General features: G+C 34.3%; 1 protein-coding gene across 1 annotated transcript in view; it reads right to left on the bottom strand.

Annotated features, from left to right (window-relative positions):
• Positions 1 to 17,937, bottom strand: part of LOC145668684 (uncharacterized) — a 52,668-nt gene extending 34,731 nt beyond the window's left edge. Inside the window, exons 1-2 of the mRNA XM_081736753.1 lie at positions 17,453 to 17,937; positions 9,836 to 10,030 (exon numbers count right to left, since the gene is read on the bottom strand). Of these exons, the coding sequence (XP_081592879.1) occupies positions 9,836 to 10,030; positions 17,453 to 17,668 (411 nt within the window). The 5' untranslated portion in view covers positions 17,669 to 17,937. The remainder of the gene's footprint in view (positions 1 to 9,835; positions 10,031 to 17,452) is intronic.
• Positions 17,938 to 21,853: the final 3,916 nt, after the last annotated feature.

Genomic DNA, 21,853 nt, shown 5'->3' with positions numbered 1-21,853 from the left:
ATCTATATATATAAAAATGAATGCGACTATATTTGTAACTTAACTCTTGAACTACCAGACCGATCTCGATAAAACTTTCAACATAGATGAGGTTCGGGCCTCGGATGGTTTTTATCATTTTATTTTGAAGGTGTAACTTGGAGAAAGGAAGGGGGTGGGATATATATATATATCTTAAAAATGACCGATATTATTGTCGAATCCATAGTTTTCGGGATCGCTGAGATGAACAGTGACACCTGTGATACCGTTTAAATCCAAATTCAGCGCCGTAACTTGGTGGCGGGGGAGAGGGGAGATATATAAAAATGATCGAAAATGACCGATATTCAGGTCTGCAACTTGGATAAGAAGAACTAAATACAAATGATCAAATATGACCGATATTAGTGCTGAAAACATATTTTTCGGGTCGCTGAAATGAACAATGACACTTCCGATGTTGTTTAAATACAAATTCAGACGTAACGTCAGGGAGAAGAAAGGGAGTGGTATATAGAAAAATGATCGAAAATGGGCGATATTAGTGTCGAAGCCATAGTTTTCGGGATCCCTGATATGAACAGTGACACTTCCGATGCTGTTTAAATTCAAATTGAGCCCCATTAGTACTCCTAAAGGGGGAGGGTGACATGTGAAAGTAATTGAAAATGGCCGATATTAGTGTCGAATTCACAGTTTTAGAGGTCCCTAAGTTTATTATTGATATTTTTGGTGCCCTTTATGTCGAAAACGAAACGTATTCTCCCCATGTGAAAAATGGGTATTCTGCTAGTCTTTCATAATAACGAACGGAAATTTCACATGTTAAACTCTTTAATACATTTCTCGCTGCTCAAATTTAAGCACTTGAACGATGTGTGTGTGCATGTGTAAATAAGATCATATCTCTTTTTGAGTTGTTCGAAAAAGATACAAATAATAAAGGGGGATTTTTACCAGAAAAGAGAAAACTAAAAAGTAAAATTAAAACCTGTTGCTTTAAATATTTTTTTCTGTTAGCGAAATACATTGTATATATGCTGCAGACACGTTACAGCAAATAAGATTAGCATCAGACGAAGAAATAGGTTTTAAATTATATTTTCCGGTTTCTGCCAATATTTCCGAACAAAAGATTTTTCTAATGGGTTCAAAATTTCCGGGAATTTTACACAGCACAAGGAAGATACGGATCTCCATAAAATATATACTTGATTTTAACATACCGATAGTAACTAAAATGATTCTGGCTCCGTCATTTTAACACTTCCTGCCATAAAGCAGGAACTTCATAAGATTGCTTAAGATAATTTAAATGCATCTATATTAATTAATCTAACTAGGACTATATTTTAGTATCTTTTGTAGGCGTAACTCCTTTCTATGTATCACAGTTTTAGCTTTAAAGTGTTTGGATGAGTGTTGCACATTTACGTACTTGTTGCCACAAATTTTCCCTATTCTAATACAATAAACACAAGTATTCAATAATCTTAACTGTAAACTAATAAATATAAAATAGTTTTTATTTTTAAAACATAAAGTAGTAAAATATCGAAAATTTCAATTTTCCCAAATTTTCCGTTGTTTTTTTTCCAACCTCGGGAAAAAAAAAAGCGGTAAAACACTGGTTTTTTACCCAAAATTTCCGTTTTTCCAGGCCTTCACAACACTAGGCAAGATAGTACTCCTACGTCCTCCGGAGCAGACGTAAGTTAAGCGATCAGTGGTCAACTGATGCCTCCGTCTTTTTCGGGTCCACTTTTATACGCCATTTCTGGATGGCTCGTTCCTCTTCGGTTCCTGTCGTGCTGTTCTTCGTGTCTTCATGGTTTTGTGTATCGTCTGCTGATCTGATGCTTATAAACAATAGCACATGTTGGTTGAATAATATGTGCTCACGCTGTAAGGTGGGAATCCTTACAATATGATAAGGGAAATACATAAAGGTATAATCTTGATAAAATATATATTTATAAAAGAACAACGCTGTAACTGGGCCTAAAGCCTGTTACGTTGAATAAATAAATAAAATATCTGCTGGATGCTTGAGGACAAATTTGCGCATTTCAATGAGTTCAGCACTGTAACGATCCGCAATGATGATTTTTGTTCAATGGAAAAATACATGACGGATCACCTCCATCACATATCACTATATCAGAAATAATACTTTCTGCATGTGAAGAGGTGGTTTAGGAAACTATCCTGGACGTTGATCACGATTCTAATCCTTTACGATTACGATTAGTAGGCCAATTCATTGGTTGCGTTATACTGTAGAAGGTTATTTCCCACCAGACGTAAATCAGACATTTCAATCGCACCAATCCAATGTATAAAACTACTTTGAAGAATTAGATAAATACATGAAACTGAATAATGTAGTCCCATGGAGTAGTCCAATGCTTATAACATTTGAGTTTGATGTACAGGCTTCATGAAATGAAGGTGTGTGTAAAGGCACACCTATTGTCATTAGTTGACGCATGTTTCTTTTATCTTTCCAATATATTTCTAACGGAGTAACAAATCCTCACAACAATTCAGTCAAATTCAATTAGGAAACTTCATCTAAAGCCAAATTAAGTCAATAATAAGATATTAATCCGAGCATTCCTTTGATATTTTTACCTTCTGCAGAAGTTTTATTGTAAATATTTGTCTCAGTGTAAATAAAAGTGTTCAAAATAATAAATAAAATAAAATTAAAAGAAAAAAAGAGACTATTCTCTGAAAATTGATTCAATTTGTCTTTGGTGAAAGTTTCACTATATTGAATTCGAATCCATTATTCTGAATATTCTCCCTCCGTCAAAAAATACATCCGAAATATACGAGAACGTGCTGCCACCTATTTGTGATACGATACCTAATAAATTCACTTGATACGAATGTTTAATTAACGTTCGACGGTTATGCGGTTTAAGCTAAAGAAGACGGATGATTAATGAAAGCGAACAATTATGAAAGAATCGGTGGAAAGAGAATATGGAAAAAGTCTGAGAAAATCCGTGAGGATATCATCACGAAACTGTGCTGATTTAATTGTATTCCGTTATTACGGGAATCATTAGAAACTTCAAACTTCTTCCCTATAAATCTACTTTCCGCGACTTTTCCGGAGTTATTCACTGGAACCAGCCAATTGGTGTACGAAAGGGGAAAAATGAAATGAAATCTTTGAGTGTTACGTCCCACGGTTATGCCGGTTAGGCTAAAGGAGACGATTATGATGAGTAATGAATGAAATGGTCGAATGAAGAAAGTGAGAGGAAACGGGAGAACCCCAAGAAAAGCTACGCACATGGTGTTTGTCCACAAAGTTCACTTGGCGGGGGCTGGGATCAAACCCGGGACCAAAAGCACCATTAGGGCCTAGACATCATACTACTGGAGAGCTGGCCGTAAAATTCACAACAAAGAGACCATGTGCACTTCGACATTTTAAAGCATATGGAAATAAAATACATCAATAGGCTTTTGAAATGCAAGAGCTCAGTTCACTTTTCGGAAATCAGATAATTAGCGAATATACGGGCCTTTATCAGTACTCGGCCGTTCTGTTGTTTCAAGCTTGGGGTAAAAAGTTCATAAATGACATAACTTATAGTTATTTCATACCGTTGGCTCAGAAATATTCTCTTGGCATGTCCTCTTTGTTTTCCACTGAAATGGAGAACGAAAAATAGTGTTCGACTTATAGTTTTAAAACAATGGAAAATCAAACTGGGCATAATTTGGCTACTTTATAAATTAGGAAATTGGGTTGTTGTGCTTTTGTCATAAAAACATAGACTCATCTTGTGCGCTGCGTAATAACAATTTTCGTTTCTTGATGGCATTACGGATTCAGCAAAGCTTCATTCAATATTACACACATTGTGGACACATTCAATATCAGATATCATTTTAGGCAATTGGTACCAGTAGCAATGTAGTAATTGCCACATTCTTTAGGTATATACTATTTTATGCAGAATCTTTTCCTCTATGCTGCTTTAAATTATCAAATGTAGAATAATAATGCAGTAAAACATGTAAAACAGTAAAATAGATAATTTCCATTTCAATTGCTGTCGAAAATGCGATACCGGTACAAAATTTATAACTTGCGATCCAAAACTGAAATTAGTTTCACAAATATATATAGTGATGACAACTACCTTCAACTGTTTTTCAGTGTTTTCGAATCAACTCAAGTGGAAGTGTTGGTGTAGATATACATTTATGTAGGCAAATGAATGATGCAATATTATTCATTCAAGTTAATGAAATTGCTTATCAAGAATTTTCATTCCTTGCCTAAACTTCCTTTATCCATATTCAATCTTAAATGTTTTGTTCTAATGAAACATGATTCAAGTACACTATTTTCCTGTAAAAGTTAAAGTTTGCCTATCTGAGTAGTATGTCGTGAAGTTTGAAAAAATCGCGATATTTCGTTGACTTTATTCCTGTCAACACTGACAAGAATGTTATTACGCTGGGGTTATTTATTTTTTTTTTTTTTATACTTTGCAGAAAAAGGGTTTATCTGTTTGTAAAGAAACTTTATGCATTATTTGAACTCATCCTATATTGTGGCTGTAGTATGAAATGTTTCGTCGAGCGAAAATTAGATGTATTATTTACTTTGGAATCTCTAAATATTAATAGATTCTAGCAGGGTGCGAATTACCGGGGGGGATGAGGGGGATTTTCCCCCTCAATCACATTTTGTTCCCCCCCAAAGAAGTCAGCTGAAGTATCCCCACCGGGGATGCTCGCTTTCCCCCTCAAACTATGCTTAGTATAACTCCAAAGTTCACTGATTTTTGTTATTTCTTGTAAATTTAATCTTCTAGCTGTATTTCGAAATGATCGATGTAAACTGTTCAGTTTTGGTCATTTCTACTTACCACCTAATTACCCACTATTTTCAACGTTGTTTAGTAGAACTATATTATTATGACTACGGTTGTTACTTGCAACTGTACCTTCGTACCCTTCAGTTCGTCATCGTTTGTGAATTTGAATGTACTAATTGCGTATAACAAAGCCACATATAGATTTATAAATGTTCTTAGCGGTTGGCCAAGAAGAAGTAAACAAATAGCTTCTTCTACCATACTTGGCGAAGTTCGGATATGTCATATTCATCCTCTATAATTGTGTCGATTATCATCTTATTTTAATTTTTGTTATAACATGTTATTTCATTTTCCAGTGTACTCTTTGTTAGCACATGGTCTTCATTCCCTAGTAGGTTGTGTGTATGCAACTCAAAAGTTGCATTTAATTTGTGATAATTAGCATAGTAATCACTGCTTTTACAGTTTACGGAAATGAACTTTTGAAACTGTACTCAAAATCTGAGATATAGGTATTCTCTCGTAAGTATATGTTAACGTACACGCTGGGGGATACGCTCCTAGTGAGCAGACATTTTAATGAAGGTGATTTTTAGGTGAATAAGCGAATAATTCAAGATTTGTTTCAGCATTTGTTAATACGACTGGTTGTCTGTGTCATTGTCCGTGTCTGTATAAGCATTTCAGCTGGAGCGGTTTTTTTTTTAAAGTTAACCCTTCATTTTTTCATCTTTTCGCTGTACAGTTTGCTGTCCACGCAATTAATGTTATCTGAAAAACTTCAGTGTAATGTTTTGCTTTATTTGAATAACGTAGCCCATAGTGAATCAACTCATCTTCAACCTAACAGTAAAGTAATTTTTACGTGTTGACTTTCTGTGCCCATCACGGAATCGATATTTGGAGAAAAAAGTCGTGATGAGCACAGCTTTAGCGGGAAGTAGGAGCACAAGCTCGAAATTTGAATTGAGAGATTTTAAATATTTGGCCTTCGATTTGACCTTGATGTGAGAAATGGGGACCAGCAACAATCCATTTCTTATTTGATAGGCTAATATCTAGATTTTCTTTTAAAAAAAAAGAAAAAAAAAAAGATATGTCCGGTTTAACTGATAATTTTAGTGGTTTTCACAAGACTGAAGTAGGTTTCTTTTCGCAACCTATATGTATTAATGCAAAGTGGAAGCTTTCAATATGAGTGGAAAAATTAACATATGCTTGTGATCATGGCTATCGCTCGAGCCGAATTATTAACTAAATAAACCTTAGAGAGCTTCGGGGACAAGAGTGAGTACAACATTAAAACACGTTCAGTAGATTTATTAAATTAATAAATCTCTTATTTATTACATATGTCACACACACACACACACACACACACACACACACACACATATATATATATATATATATATATATATATATATATATATATATATATATATATATATATATATATATATATATATATATATATATATATATGGGGGTAAGGCATTTATTGTCTCATTTTGAAATTTGAACCTTCAGACTATGTCCTTTGGCCTAATTTTATCCCCCCCAATATAGATTATCTAATTCGCACACTGGATTCTAGTGTCGATGCTACACTTAGTCATATATATTGGCGTATGAATTTTGATCTACAAAGTAGTTTTTATATCATACAGAGCCCTTCTCTTACTTATGGGATACTTTAGACTTAGTTTGAAGTATACTTTTTTTTTTTTTTTTTTTTGTAAGTTTCTGAAGAGTACGCATGGAAATAACGGAAAAAATTCCGTTTATGATCATCATTCTCAACTTTTTTTTTTTTAATTTTATTTTTGAGCTTATAAATGCTACTTTCTTTAAAGCAGAACATCACAGCCATATTTTCGATCTAATCTGTGTGCTAAGCGGTAAAACATTGAGAGCGTCAGTCTTGGATCCGGTAGAAGTACAAGATTTAGAGCTCGGCCTCATGGTTTCGCTACTGTTCCCAGTTCACGTTTTATTTCAATACAGGAGTTGTTATATATTTTAACAACAATGAGTAGTTATGTATGCAGTACCGTATTTATACACACTTTCTTTAGAAGTTTTATATTACAATTAGGTTAGAACTGAATGCACATTTTGAACTGCAGGATCTGTAGCTTTGAATTCGTTGAAGGACTGAATTCTTTAGAGATTTTGGGACTTTTTAAATTGGATGCATATTTGAACTGCGAATTTGTAGCTTCACACTCGGTATACGATCGAACTCTTTAGGGAATTGGAGTCTCTTTGAATTGGGTGCATATTTTAACTGCGGAATTTATGCCTTTACATTTGTTGAAGGACTGAATTTTTCAAAAAATCTGTGGCTGTTTGAATTGGCTGCATATTTGAACTAAGGGATTTATACCTTTACATTCGTCAAATGATTGAATTCTTTAGAGAAACGAGAACTTTACCGCTTCGAATATAATATTAATTTCTTAGTTAAAGCCTTCAGCAGCGATTACTAATATAAAACATCTTAAAAATAAATTAATTCTGACATTGGTGTTAATTAAACTTGTGTAAATTCAGTTTTTATGAATGTATGAATTACTAGCAGTGGATGCTCTGTCAAATCATATTAGAAGTTCTTCAAATCTTACTAGAATGCTAAATTTTATTAAAATTCTTAGATAATTGCTTTTCCTAGGAATTTAAACCTAGTTTTGTTTATTTATGGATAAACACAAATACTAAAGTATCAAGGTTATTGATAATATATAGAATGTATAATATAACCTAGTACATCTTTTAATAAATAAACAAGGTACTTATCTATGGTGTAAGGTATTTTAATATTTATTTCTTGACATATTTTAGGAGACTGCGGCTCTTCCCATCGGTCAAATGTAGATAAAATAGATATAGGTACCAAACATAAATTTATTAAAAAACAGTTGTGTGGTCTTCATTATCTTTCTAACATTTCGCTCCCTCTTGCTTATGTAAGTTTTCTTGGAGAAATGAATTTTTTTAGGTTAAATTTTAAATTTCTCTTCTCTATATGTTATTTTTATCCCTTCGTATGGAAGAGAATGAACACTCATTTTTAGTCCCAAAATTGTATTGAACATGATTTAATTTGTAATACCACTACATACTGTCTTGAAACATGTACTGCTATCTTGATTTATGTTATTTCAATGTCAGAAACTACTGAAATTGTACTATATATGCATATGTACCAATACATATAAAGCACTACTTTGTGGTGAACAAACTCCGTATGCATGGGTTTTCGCGAGATCTTCCCTTTTTTTTTATTTTTGTTTTTCCATTCCATCATTATCATCCATCTCATCACCGTTTCTTATAGCGTTGGTGCATAATCATGGAGGTTTATATATATATATGTTATGTTATGTTATATGCTCTCAAGCATATGTTATGTCGAGTTTCAGTGAATGTGAAAATATGTACATAATTGATAGTTTGATATTATATATATATCGATATACACCCTGTTTCAAAAAGAATATACGTATTTCGAATACAGATATATATTAAACTTTAAGACATACGAATATGAAATTTTACACACACATATTTACGAACCTCTCAAGTTCAAATTACAGTTCAAAGTTTAAATTACAGATGTTTAATATGTCCTCCATCAGCGACACGAACAATATCACATCAATACTCACATTCCTCCCATACTCGGGCAAGCATGTCCTGCGTCACTGATGTTATGGCAGTACGGATCCAGTTCTTCAACTCTTCTAGGTTCTGTGGGAGTGGTGGTAAACGTTGTCTTTAACGAAACCTCACAGGAAGAAGTCACAGGGTATAAAATCCGGTGACCGTGGAGGTCAGCTGAGACATGCTAATTCGCCAGCTCCTTGACGACCAATTCAACGGTTCGGTAGAGTTGCATTTAGATATTCACGCATTTGGCGACTCCAGTGATGGGGTGCCCCGTCTTGTTGAAAAATGAAGTTGTCTTCGTGCAGCCTCGGAAACAACCAGTTTTGTAACATAGCGAGATACTGCTGACTGTTAACCGTGTTTCCATTAAAGAAGAATGGGCCGTACAAAACACATTGACTTGGGCGAATCTCGAACATGTTCAATGACTGCATGTGGGTTCTATACGCCCGAAATTCGAACATTTTGTTTGTTTTCCTGACCACTAACACGGAAAATCGTTTCATCACTGAACACGATGCGTTGTGCAAAAGTGTTATCATTGTCAATAGCATCCAGAATCTCGTTACAAACTATCAATTATGTACATATTTTCACATTCACTGAAACTCGACGTAACTTACGCTTGAGTTTGAGTCGTATAGATTAGTTGACAGATCCTAACCAAACAAAACTATTGCTTAGAACGCTTCTGAGCAAAATAACGGCAAACGAACGGCACTGTACTTTACAACTAGCAGGCAATCAGTAATACTGTAGTAAACCAGTCTTTGCCCAAATTACCCTAATCTAAGTTCATCATTGGATTTTTAGTTCTAGTATAAAATGACTGAGGAATGTTCTTTGAATATGAGAAAGGGTTTTAAGGACAATTTTGGGTTGCTTGATTCTTATGATTTGAAATAACTAGGTGTTTTGATAAGCCTGAAACCGCACAATCTTGATCCTTCGCATCTGTAACATGCTGCTTTGTTCTTGCTCCTGTGTTTCTCTTGGTCACGCCAATATAGGTACCGTCATATTGACAGTTGCCTGATAAACTCCAACGAGATTTGAGCCATTGACGTAAAATTATTTTCGAACTTTTTAACAGCAAGCAATTTTATTGAGATTAAATGGCAATTTAAGCCATTATGAGAAAGAGATCCAATGGTTGTTACACTTAACTGCAACCTTATCAAGACCTCTTTTTTCGATATTTGACCGATAACAGTTTCCCAAAGTAATAAATAAATAAATATTGAAGGTACAAAATACACAATAACCTTATTTATAAAACATATTCTGTGGAAGTAACTTGCACAACAAGCCAATAATTTAACACATACCTCAGTTAATTTATACGCCGAGTTTATCTTCTTCAGAGAATCATTTTGATACAAAAGTTGTTGTTTTGCATTATCAAGTGTCTGTTGCCTCTCTTGCTCTAATTCTACATACAGTTCCTTCAATATTTCACACTTATGAGCCTCTATGGTTTCTTGCCGTCTGCGCATATCCTCTATCTTTTGTTGCCTCAGTTTCTATAAAATAAATTTCAGAAATTCATTACAACATTCGCATTGTAGAATTGATTCCAGATATTAAATTTCAACTGGCACATGTCACCAGACAATATTAAACAAAATGCGAGAGGGTTCAAATCAGTAAATTTTGCATCAGTAAATTTTGTTAATCTTTACAGAAATAATAATAAAACAGAAGCAAAACAGGTTTCATATTTGCGAGAAAGAATACATTTTAAATGTTAACTTCTCCAATTTTCAGTCCATGCTCTTTACAGCTTACTTCGATTCACTTGCTTTCTAAAACATGGTATTATGTAATATTTCTAATTTCATGTAATAATTTATACCTGAAATTATCGTTAAATGCTATATTAAATTTTATTTTGTACTATATTGGGCATATTTCAATAAATACATCAACGTTTCTCGAACTGTGGCCTGTACATCATAAGTGATCCTCGAGTTCTGACCTTACGATCTACTTAGATTGAACGTTAGTCCAAAACATACAGAAAAAAATAAAATTCAAATTAACTGCATATCACATACTTTAGTTGAGAATCTCAAACAGGTATAGATTATGCAAATAATTGATTGTACACTTTAATAAATTAAAGATTATTGAATTTTTTATAGCTTATTTGCATGTATTCTTTACTAAAAAAATATTCTTGAAAGCCTTCAATTATTTTTAAAAACAAAAAGAACAAACATATATATATTACCTTCTATTATACCAATATACAACTAAGGGAATTTCATTAATACTATTTCAAAGGCATAAAGATACTAGTATATGCTCAGAAGGGTACAAGAGCAAAGTAGTCCGTACAACATTTTGGCTACTAAAAGTAGTCCCTACTTGAAACAAGCCGGGCTAAATCGATTTCAGAAGCTCCCGGCGTGCAAAGCTGAAGAACACAGTCTCTGTAACCGAGCCGACCCTGTCCCTGGTCGAGCTCGGCCACTATATATAGCGATCTTCATTCCTTAGATGTTGGACTACTTTACGCAATTTCGTTCAGATCCGGTCAGTAGTTCCGTGTAATAAATTACCACACACTAGCTTTGCCGAAGCTGTCCGCCGAATTTAATTCAGATCTGGGCAGGCAAGTATAGATCCGGCCAGTGGTTCCCGTATAATAACTACACACAAGCTGAGCCAAGCCTGTCCACCAAATATAGAGATCTTTACTCCTTAGACGATGGGATATTTGTCTACCACATTGAATTCAGATATGGGAAGGCAAGTCGAGTAGAACCAAGTCTGTCCCTAGCCGAGCTTCGTCAGCAAATATAACGATCTTTATTTCTTAGACGATGGGCTATTTGCTCACCAAATTTGGCTCAGATCCTGCTAGTAGTTACCAACATATAAAGTAAAGTATATAAGGGATCCGACCCGAGCCTGCCTCTGGCTGAGCTCGGCATCAAATAAAGCAATCTTTATTTCTCAAACGATGAGCTACTCGTCCACCAAATTTGATTTAGATCCAGCCAGTAGTTTCCGAGAAAAAAAGTACCACATACACACATACACATGGAGTGAAACTAAAAGCTCCCGTATGCTGACACCGGGAACTAAAAAGATTGAGACCTGTTTGGTAAAGGAGACAAGTGATTAATAAAAGTGAACAGTGAAATAAATAAATAAAATAAAATAAAAATGAACAGTAAAAAAATAGTGGAAGGAAAATTTAGAAGAAAATAGAGGAACCCAGAGAAAACCTACATACAAGATGTTATTCATCACAAACTCACCCGACCTACGACCGAACCACGATCACTCGCACGACTGATTGTTTTACCACTGAGCTCCGAGAAACCAATGTTATTTTTACTGTCTGTAGGGCTAGCATCAATCAGTAAAATCACATAAGATTTTCATGAGGTCAACAGGAAGTATGAACTACAAGGTTACAATAATCAAATGAATACAGACTAATCTTACGTGCGTTACTTGTTCTTTTCAACGATAGAAAAGAAGATAAAGGACATCGGATGGCGTGTGATTGATGTGTTCAGTTTTAGTAGTTTCTAATGCAAGTATTATTTCTTAGACATTTACATTTTATAATTATATTTAGATCAGCTTCCAAGGGAAATTATTAATGGCATTGAAGTACGCATTTAGTATTGCAATGATTGCTGTGCAGCTATTGTATATCTTATTGATAATATTAATGTGTAATTAGGCTTAACAAGTAAGCCTAAACTATTAAATAGAAAAATACGGCTAAAATACATACTGCACATATCACATGAAAATCTAACATTGTAATAAAAGCCATTATGCAGTAAGGGAATATGATTCTAAAAATTTTTGCTATTGTTATAATAAAGAAGTGCTAATTCTAAGAATTACCGAAGAAATTGCGTACAACAACAAGGTAAGTGTACACTTATGTCGAAAATGATTGTCGCATATCTATAACTGTATTCTTGTAAGAATATAATTTGACAATGATTTTGCAGGGTACTTTTAATACTGATACTATGTGTATAATGGGGAAATATATATTTGTGGTAAACTTCATAGGAAAATACAGGTAATTATAAATACGAAAATTAGAATGAGTAAAACAAAATGTTGCTAAATGGACAAGACAGTTTTATTTTCGTTTTATTAATCTTATTTACTGCTCTTTTGACATGAAATTTTCCACACATGTCTTTGCCGATTATACACATACTAACATTATAAGAAATACGGGCGAGCTTGTTACGGTATCAAATTATATTCCTACAACAACATATTTATACACATGCGACAATAATTTTGGACATGACTGTACATAAGTATTAATCCACAACAAGTGCTATTGAGAAGCAAAAAGTGTATGACCCCGTCAACCAATCATCGTCCAGAGCCTTTGGAGCACGGTATCTTTCTAACAATTATGCGAAACTAGGTTTAAAAAAATATGTATGCATCAATAGAATAAGCGTTATTCTGAAAGTACATAATAATTTTATCAAAGAAAACATCACTTTCTTTTAGACGACAGCTTGCAAAACGAGAAAGGTAACATCCTCATCTCGTAACTTTATTCTTCTTCGCAAGATTTGAATTTAAAAATATAAGGTATTCGAAAAAGAACGGGACATTTCGTGGGGCTGGTGTGCAGGAGTAATAGCACTTGAGAGATTGGACGATGCTCCCTTTTTCTATGGTGATTCGAATAGTTTATTCAGTGGAAAAAATAAATGCACTGTTTCAAGGATTCACTATAATGTGAAACAGAATCATGTTAAAGTGCAATCAGGCGATAATCAGTTGCACACCAGACTCTGACGGGGGTGACCAGGATGTCTACCAAGCAAGCATAATCAAATTCCCTTACTTTCCCTAACAAAATTATAATTTTCCCTGACTCTGTTGCTATCTTTTTTCTTAGTATAACTCATGAAAAATAACTTACATAACATTCTACAAACGTACGAACGAACCAATTCATTTATCTGTGATTTATGACTATTTTAGTGACCTGCCTTCATCTCTCACAGCCACCCTTTCCACTCCTATTTACTTTTATTATTTAGTCATCACACTATGATAGAATTTAAATGCAAAAACTTTGGAAATGGGCTTTCCTATACAATAACTTTTTTGTTTACACAGATGGTTAACTCAGACCATTATCACAGACGTTATACAATTTTCCACATACATACGTAACTTACACTGAGTAATATTAAAGGTTCACAAACAAATATACAACCTTAAAACTGTATTTATATCCACTTCACAATGTTAGTCAGACTCTTTACAATTTCTGCAACACTTCTATCTGGCTGTCTAATTTAGTAACCTAGTCAGTGTTTCCTTGAAGTTTGGTTTCTTAGCTTTAAGTTCTTTGATTTTTTGAGCCATTCGTTTTCGCTCTGATTGTTCGTTTTTCAGTTGTTGCTTCTGAAGATGACTTTCTGCTAATGCTTCCTTTCTTTTTTGTGATGCATTTCGCACATAATGTATAATGGGCTTCGTAATATCGATGTTCAGAATGTGTCCCAATTTCAGAACACTATCGTTGTGCAATAAGTGACACTTCTTGAAGACTAGGTAATAAGATATCTTTGTTTACTGAGAAGACACACTCAACATAGGCGTTTCTATGAGATATAATAAGGCATTTCTTCACAAAACGATACAGTTGTTTATATTCCTCTTTGCCTTTGAGTAGTTGTGAGTATAACTGATCTAACCTATCTGCTTTTCTTAAAAAGGACTCTAAATTAACTTTCAAGGTTGGGGACTCTACAAAGATGTGTATTGCCTCTTTACTTCATCTGCTGTAATTTGCTTTTTTGAAACGAAAACTTCAAGAGCAACAGACAATCTTCGTACTGACAATGCTGGTTGGGTAACGATAATTTCAGGATTCAAAGCATTGAGTCCTTTGGCTAACGCATATTTCAGGGGACTACGATCCTTAATCTTGCGAATCAGAGCTGCCAAAATGGTGCCGTATTCCTTACGGAATTCTATATGTTCCCATTCATTTACTTTCGCTTTCTTCAGGGCAGCTTTTGCAGCAAATCCGATATCACACTCATGGTAAAGAAGATGGATTTCTTTATTCACCACATCTATTTTTGCAACAGGTTCACTAATAACAGATGACTTCATGAACCTCATCATTAAATTCTTCATCACACACATCAGGTCTGTATATGAAAAAGGTACTACTGGTTTGTCTGTCTGAAGAGCAAGCAACAAAGGTTCCAACTGTACAGCCACAGAAATAAAGAAGCCCAACTTTGCTTCAAGAAATTGTGATTCCAAGGTAAGTGTTACAATTTTGTAGCTGTTACATGTTGGCTTGTACTGGCTGCAATACTTTCTAATGTTAGGTAATATTTCAAGTACTCGACTGGCTGCAGATAAACTTTCCAGCCAGCATGTCCTGCAAAACTTCTTAGGAAAAATATTTGAACCAGAACAATCAACATAGTCTCCTCTTCTTACAGGTGAATCCTTGAAGAGTTGTACAATGCAAATAAGAACTCCTCTATTTCCCATTTGTACTTTCTTGAACGCAAAACGAAATGCTCCATGTATAACATGCAGACCACAGCTTCCAATTAGTACCACAGCACGAAAATTTCCATCATCCTTCATATCTTCATGTCATTGACAGTGGTAATTGGCTTGTTGATTCTTGTTTTCAATTAGTTTACATCATACAGACTGATAAGACGTCCCAGATTTACCAGAAAACTTCTGGTTCTCCGCTAGCTATCCCGATGTCCCGAGAACAATTCTCAGGACGCACAAATGTTCCGACTATCAAAAATCGTCACTCTACTCGAAAATCTTAAATATTTTTACGTGTGAAGCTAGATTTTAATTTCACATAAAACAACAGTACACTACGTCTTTGATAAATCCCAAAATGACACACACTGACATAGGAACGCACTTTAACATATTTTTTTTAGTTTGTCACATTATAGCGGACTCTGGGGATTAACTGCTGTATCGCCGGATCAATTTCAGAAAATTTATCAGATGAACTGGAGAATTTATTTCGGTTTGTGAGGAAGAGTGAATGAAAGTCAAGTGAGAGGAACTGTTGAAGTTACGAAAATACTTGTTGTTGTTAATTGTTTTTGATGTTGTCACTATATATGTGTAAGCGGCACTATATATAAAGGTGGAAGGGACTATTTGGCGAAAAGATACACTTATTATTAGGGCAACCCAAAAGCATAAAAAGCATAACAACAGTTTACACATATGGTTAGTACCTTCAACATGGTTGTTGTTGTCTAAGGGTCCAGCAAAAAGTAATTTTAAAAGCATAATAAAGCATAATTTTGGAAAATAAAGCATAAAGCATATAATTTTGAAATAATTTTAAAATATATAGCACATTTCTTGGAAAATTCTGTTTAACTGTAAGTTTAACATACTGTATTAATATTTTTAAAAATCAATAATTACAGTGCAAAACTTTTGAGAACATAACAATACAACAATGAAAAGCTTATTTTTATTTCTGTAAACTCTTCGGTGTAATCCTTTGAACTGAGAAGATAGGCGGACGGACGTCGTCACACCGTTCCCCGTGCCTATCTTTGCCCATTGTATTTTTTAGGAACTGGGGGGACGCCATACTTAGTTTCTGGAAGTGGGGGAACGGTATCCCCACTCACTTTGACCCCTGCCTTTATCACAATTTAGGCAAAAACAAGGTACTTGGTTCTGGAGCCCGTATTTACCTTCATTTTTTGTATTGGCCCTCCGCAATTAGAATTAACCCGTTGGTAGTAGTGTCATTATTCATGTTTGTGTAAGAATAGCAATTGGAGTGGGTCATGGAAAGTTAAACCATATATGTATTTAAAATACTCCTCCTTATAGAAGTTAACAAGAATAAGATAAAACGTATCTTAACTTTTCCTTACCAACAACGCAATACATAAATGGGCTTAAGTTTAGAGTTGCCCCTCCAGTCTGAAGGTGCCCTTGGACTTTGCAACATACAAAAACAGTGCTTAAAGTACTACAAATTGTTACATTTCACTTAACTTTAGTCCTACTCCATGGGCTTCATAAAAATTTAAAAGGTTTTCATTATTTTTCAGCATCCGTTACACCTGCTCGCCATATTTTACAACTACCATGCTGCTGAATCCTTCCGCGAATGCTTCCGCATTCGGCAAATAGTACTAACTTCCACATAGCTTTTCTCGTATTAAACATAACTCTCCTGCCGAACTTACATTCCTAAACATCAAATAAAAACTTCAAATTATCATTTCATACCTCATTTCTCCTGTAAATTTTCCTGATTTTTATAAAAAGCGGAGGGGTAACTCTAAACTTAACCCCATAAATGAGCCAATGTGTTACGGAAGGAGGGTACCTACAAATATCAAATTTTTACCTAGTACGTTGGCTTAACTCACAAGTTAGGTTAGGTTATATTCTTTCTATCCCTTTCTGTAACACTTTTGCCCACACACAATCGTGCATGGGATAATTTTGGAACTGGGGAGGCCAATGCAAAGTTAACCTAACCTAATAATCAAATATAACCTAAACTAACTTGGACCAACAAAAAATACAGAAAATATACCAAAAAAGTAAGAAATTTTAACTCAAAAAATTCTGGTCCCCTAATTCCAAAAATATTCCTCGTGCATTACTTAAGTATAACGCTGCTTGCATTGTATTATATTGTATTTAATGCGTTTCGCATGCATGTGCAAATCGCACCTTACTATACATGGAACGAATAAGTACAAGGCTGTTTGTATTGTATTGTATTTATCACGCACCATGTACAAAATACAACCGCTTTCCGTGATGTTAGTTTTTAGAATTGACATTGTGTTACAGAGCTGCTAAAATTAATATTATTATAAAGCACAAAACATTAAATATTAATGTTTCGAACTATAGTTCTAAATTATCTTTAAAATATTTACCTCCACTGTATTGCTCCATGTTTTAGTAATGCCTACAGACCCCTCCTTTATTTTGAGTCTCTCTTCCCTGGCTTTGTTAGCAACTTCTATTTTTTCCTGCTTGCGGTTCATCCAATGTTTCAATCTTTCCATTTCTTCATTTGGTATTAATAAAAGGTGACGGGCTTCTCCATCACGCACAGCGCGCACTGATGGCATTTTTGGTATCGAATGCATTTTGAAAATAAATGTTCACGCTATTACCACAAGAAATATTATATCCAGGTTAGTTCAAAGTTCCTTTCGATTGTTAGAAGAACTGCCTTCAACTACTATCCGACACTGTCACTTCTGGTAAAATATCTTTTTGACAAACATTTTAATTATTGGCACCTTTGCAACTATTTGAGTACAGTAAATTATCGCAGAAATAGAATTATTGGTAGTACCATATGTACACAGTACGATTTTGTATACATTGGTTGCTAGGATACCAGGGAACCAGAGTTACCAGATCGATGGCATATTGCAAAAATGTTTCTACACCGATGATACCAGAGCAACCGTGGATGATACAACGAAAACACCTTTCTCCAAATCCATTCCTACCTTGCTTAACCTTTCTCTTTGATTTCAATTCAGTTATTTGTATTTTCTTTAAGCTGATTATACCTTATCATAGCTTTTCATCAAATTTGGTATTAAACTTTTATTTGATGGTATTTGCTCAAATAAATTGAGTAAAAATTTCGTACACTGTAGAAATCTCATTTTTAAAATTTTCCTATAGCGTGTTTTTTAAAAAAATATTATTATATTTTGTTTTGTTCCTATTTTTTTCCAAGTTTTCGTCTACATCAATGAGTTACTCGTGTTGTTATTTAACTAGCTTATATGTACGCGTAGTGATACTTCTCATTAATTTTGTTACCCATCGAAATGTATTTATTTGGGAAATTTTTTATAAAGTGTGTGAATTTATCTTGTTCTAGTATTGTCATATTTTAAATATTTGAGTTTATGAATTGTGATAAATATTTTCAAACTTATTCACTCTGAAACTTTGATGATTATGAAAAATGATTCAATTCATAGTCTTTTATTCGTTTACATTCCAGTGGCGGCCGGTAAATTATGGTTTCGGGTGTTGCAGTACGAACGATAAGAGACAGAAGATATAAAATTGACTCATTGACTAATCAGAATAACTTTAGATGCAAATGCTATGTGACATGTTAAATTAAATAAAATTCTGTTTTTAAACAATAAAAAGATGCAGAACATTTTATCCGATTAATCATCTTAATTAATTAGTAAGTTATGTCTAATACATGCTGTTTGAACTCTGGTATTCTTATTGTCAGGTCTTTTTCGATGGAAAGTATAACCGCTACCAGGTTATAGAAATATTTTTTGTGGACGCTCTGTATATTTCGTAAAGACAGTGATAATTTTTTTCGATTATACTACATTCTGCGACGCAAATTAATTCTTTCTTCGGTGGGAATTGTTTCCTTCCCACGCAACTGGACAAAGAAGTCTCTCATTGTTTTTTCATATATATATTTAAACATTGCTTTTTGCTGAGAACATTTCAGTGAGTGACGAATCTTTTCAGTGTTTCTCCCTGACTTATTATATGCACAGTATATATTTTGCAGTTATTTGGAACTGAATTAAGTGCTTTCTTTTATCGCTTATGGAAATATTGCAGTAGTTTAGAGAAATACTAGCTGACCAGATGTTCAAGTGACCAAAGTGACGCCAGTCACATTGCTTTTGCAGTTCCTTATCTGTACTTTCTCACGCTCGAATTTTCGCAATGTCTCGTGCATCGTGGCCAGTAGACTAATATTAACATAAATTATTTTCCGTATTCTGTTTGTATGCACATACAGGTGAGTTAACTGAATGGTTTTTGGAATGAACTGCCAACACTCTTCAGTCAACCATTGCAGCTCTTATCCTGAACTTTTGAGCTCGGGGAGTTTGACTCCGGTATTGTGTGCAGCCACCACGCACGTTGCGTCGGGAATTAAGTATGATTTTGTGTTAAGGGGCACAAGCTATTAGCCGGCGAAGGACGTTTTCTTACGGCTAGCCCCCAACTAGTGAAGTCCCTGGTTCACAAACCTTGTGCGCCTACAAAGTTATAAACGCGCCCTCCAACATTAGCATTCTACTTTGGAGACTTTTTTTTTATTTGCTGAACACTCATCTTAACGCTTCAGGATTGTTTGGCGCAGCAACTGGATTTCTACGTGGGATTGTCTCGGCAACTTTTCCCCCAGTGCTAGTCCCCCAAGTGCGTCAATGGTGTGAGAGAAGCATTCATAGTGAAATTTCAGATATAATCTCATATATATATACAGTATATATATATATATATATATATATATATATATATATATATATATATATATATATATATATATATATATATATATATATATATATATATATAGGGCTACATTGCATTAAAAAGGCAAAGTGTGATTTTAGTGATGAAAATTATTACACATATTCTGTGTTAAATGTTGTGATCATTTCTCTTCGTTATTTTTTTTTATATAATAGTATTCTAATAAATAAGTATAGTATTATTTAATAGTGTTTTGTCCAGTGTATTTAATAGTGTTTAATCCAGTGTGTTTTTGTTGTTTGTGTGAATGATGTTTGTGTGCGTTATGGTCTGGATGACCGTCTGATCGTCCGTGAGGTTTTCGAGACGAGACATCCGAACCTTTCGGCGCCTAATGCTCATCTCATCATTGAAACCGACGAGCGATTTGGAAACAATTTGTAACCCCTTCTTGGAGAGCTCCTTCGTCGTCCTATCCAGGTAAGTTCAGGTCTCAGCAGAATACTTATTGGCAGGACCACGGAGAACAGAGACCACGAATTGGTTATAAATAAATGGCATCCCGAACAGCGACTTGACCCGGGTGGTTACAAAAGCATAACCAATGGTGATAACCTTTCTTGGGACATTCAATTCCTTGAAAGTGTCAATTATTTTTCATGTGGAAAAAAACTTTCTGTCTTTTGCTGACGCCATTGGTACAGTTAATATTAATTTCAGAAGCTTTGTAGATTCACTAAATATTTTTTCTAGATTATTGTGAACGATTCATTCTAGCAAACTCAGTCCCTGACTGATCCGAATTCCTCTTCAGTGTAGACTGAAGAGAGTTCGTAGCAGAGATTAATGTTATTAAAAAATGTATATTGAACACACTTTTTTTTTGTTTTTTTGTTTTACAGTTTATCCAGGAAAATCTATATTATAAAAGAGAACGTACAAATCCTTTGTTCCCTCATCACGCTAATACGGCTGAACCAATTTCTTTTATTTTTGGGGGGTTATTAGGATTTGGACCCTAGATGGTTTTTATCATATCACTTTAATTTTTAATTACCAGTGTCTTGAGATAATTGACCATTCAAGTGTCCATAACGTACAAATCCTTTGTTAGTTCATCATAGGTATAAAAATAAACGTATTTATATGCAACCCGCATGACCGTGTCACTCGGCGGGTTAACATAAATGACAGGCGCTATAATGTTAACATTTACTGCAATTTGAAAGCGAAAAAGTAAAAATTATCTAAGTAACAAAGTTTATTGCGTTCCGGGGTGACCGCAGCGAAGCGGGGTGAACGCTGCTAGTTTAAAATAAAATGAGGAAATGCATCTGGTGCAAACAACAATATTGCCATAAGATATCCTGTAAATTTAAACTGGATTTTCTTTTTTGAACACTCTCCTGAATTGCCCTTTGCTTGTTTTGTCTAAGCCTTAATTGCAAATTTTTCCTCAGTTGAAAGCTGGTCAATGTTTTTTGTAAGTTATTTACAGAAGTCAGGTATACAATTCATTCAGAATTTGTAGGTTATTTACAGAATTAAAGCACACACAATAAAATTAAACCTAATAATTAAAAATCAAAACAGCTGATACAAAAGAGGTGCTGGTATATGAATTCCGAATGTCACATATTTATACATCAACACACACACATGTGCATAAAAGAAAAAAAATACATTCCAAATCATCCGTCTTGGTTGTTACGCAATGCACGATGAACACAATATACTTCCACATGAGGCGAAACAATGCTTACCAATGTGGTACGTTCTTAAAAGGAAACCTCGAAACCCGCCAGATGAAGGATCAGCATGTAACAGAAGCCAAAACTCAAAGAACATCAAAACAAACACCACTGCCAGTTCTACACCCAGAAATGTTAACTGGGAGGAGTCCAAAATATTTGACGGAGGTCCAATATGTCTACATAATATGGAACCTGTCTTATACTGCACCCGAAAAGGCGATAAGTAATTCTTACTTACTGCCACCTATATTTTTAGAAAAAATGATAGAACGATTATTTTTATAAGAAAAGAAAGAGTACATGATG

The sequence above is a fragment of the Thermobia domestica genome, chromosome 13 (assembly GCF_964235325.1).
Source record: "Thermobia domestica chromosome 13, izTheDome1.hap1.1, whole genome shotgun sequence".
Classification (NCBI taxonomy): domain Eukaryota; kingdom Metazoa; phylum Arthropoda; class Insecta; order Zygentoma; family Lepismatidae; genus Thermobia; species Thermobia domestica.
The sequence above is the reverse complement of the archived record's forward strand: the minus strand, read 5'-3'. Positions and strand labels throughout refer to the sequence as shown.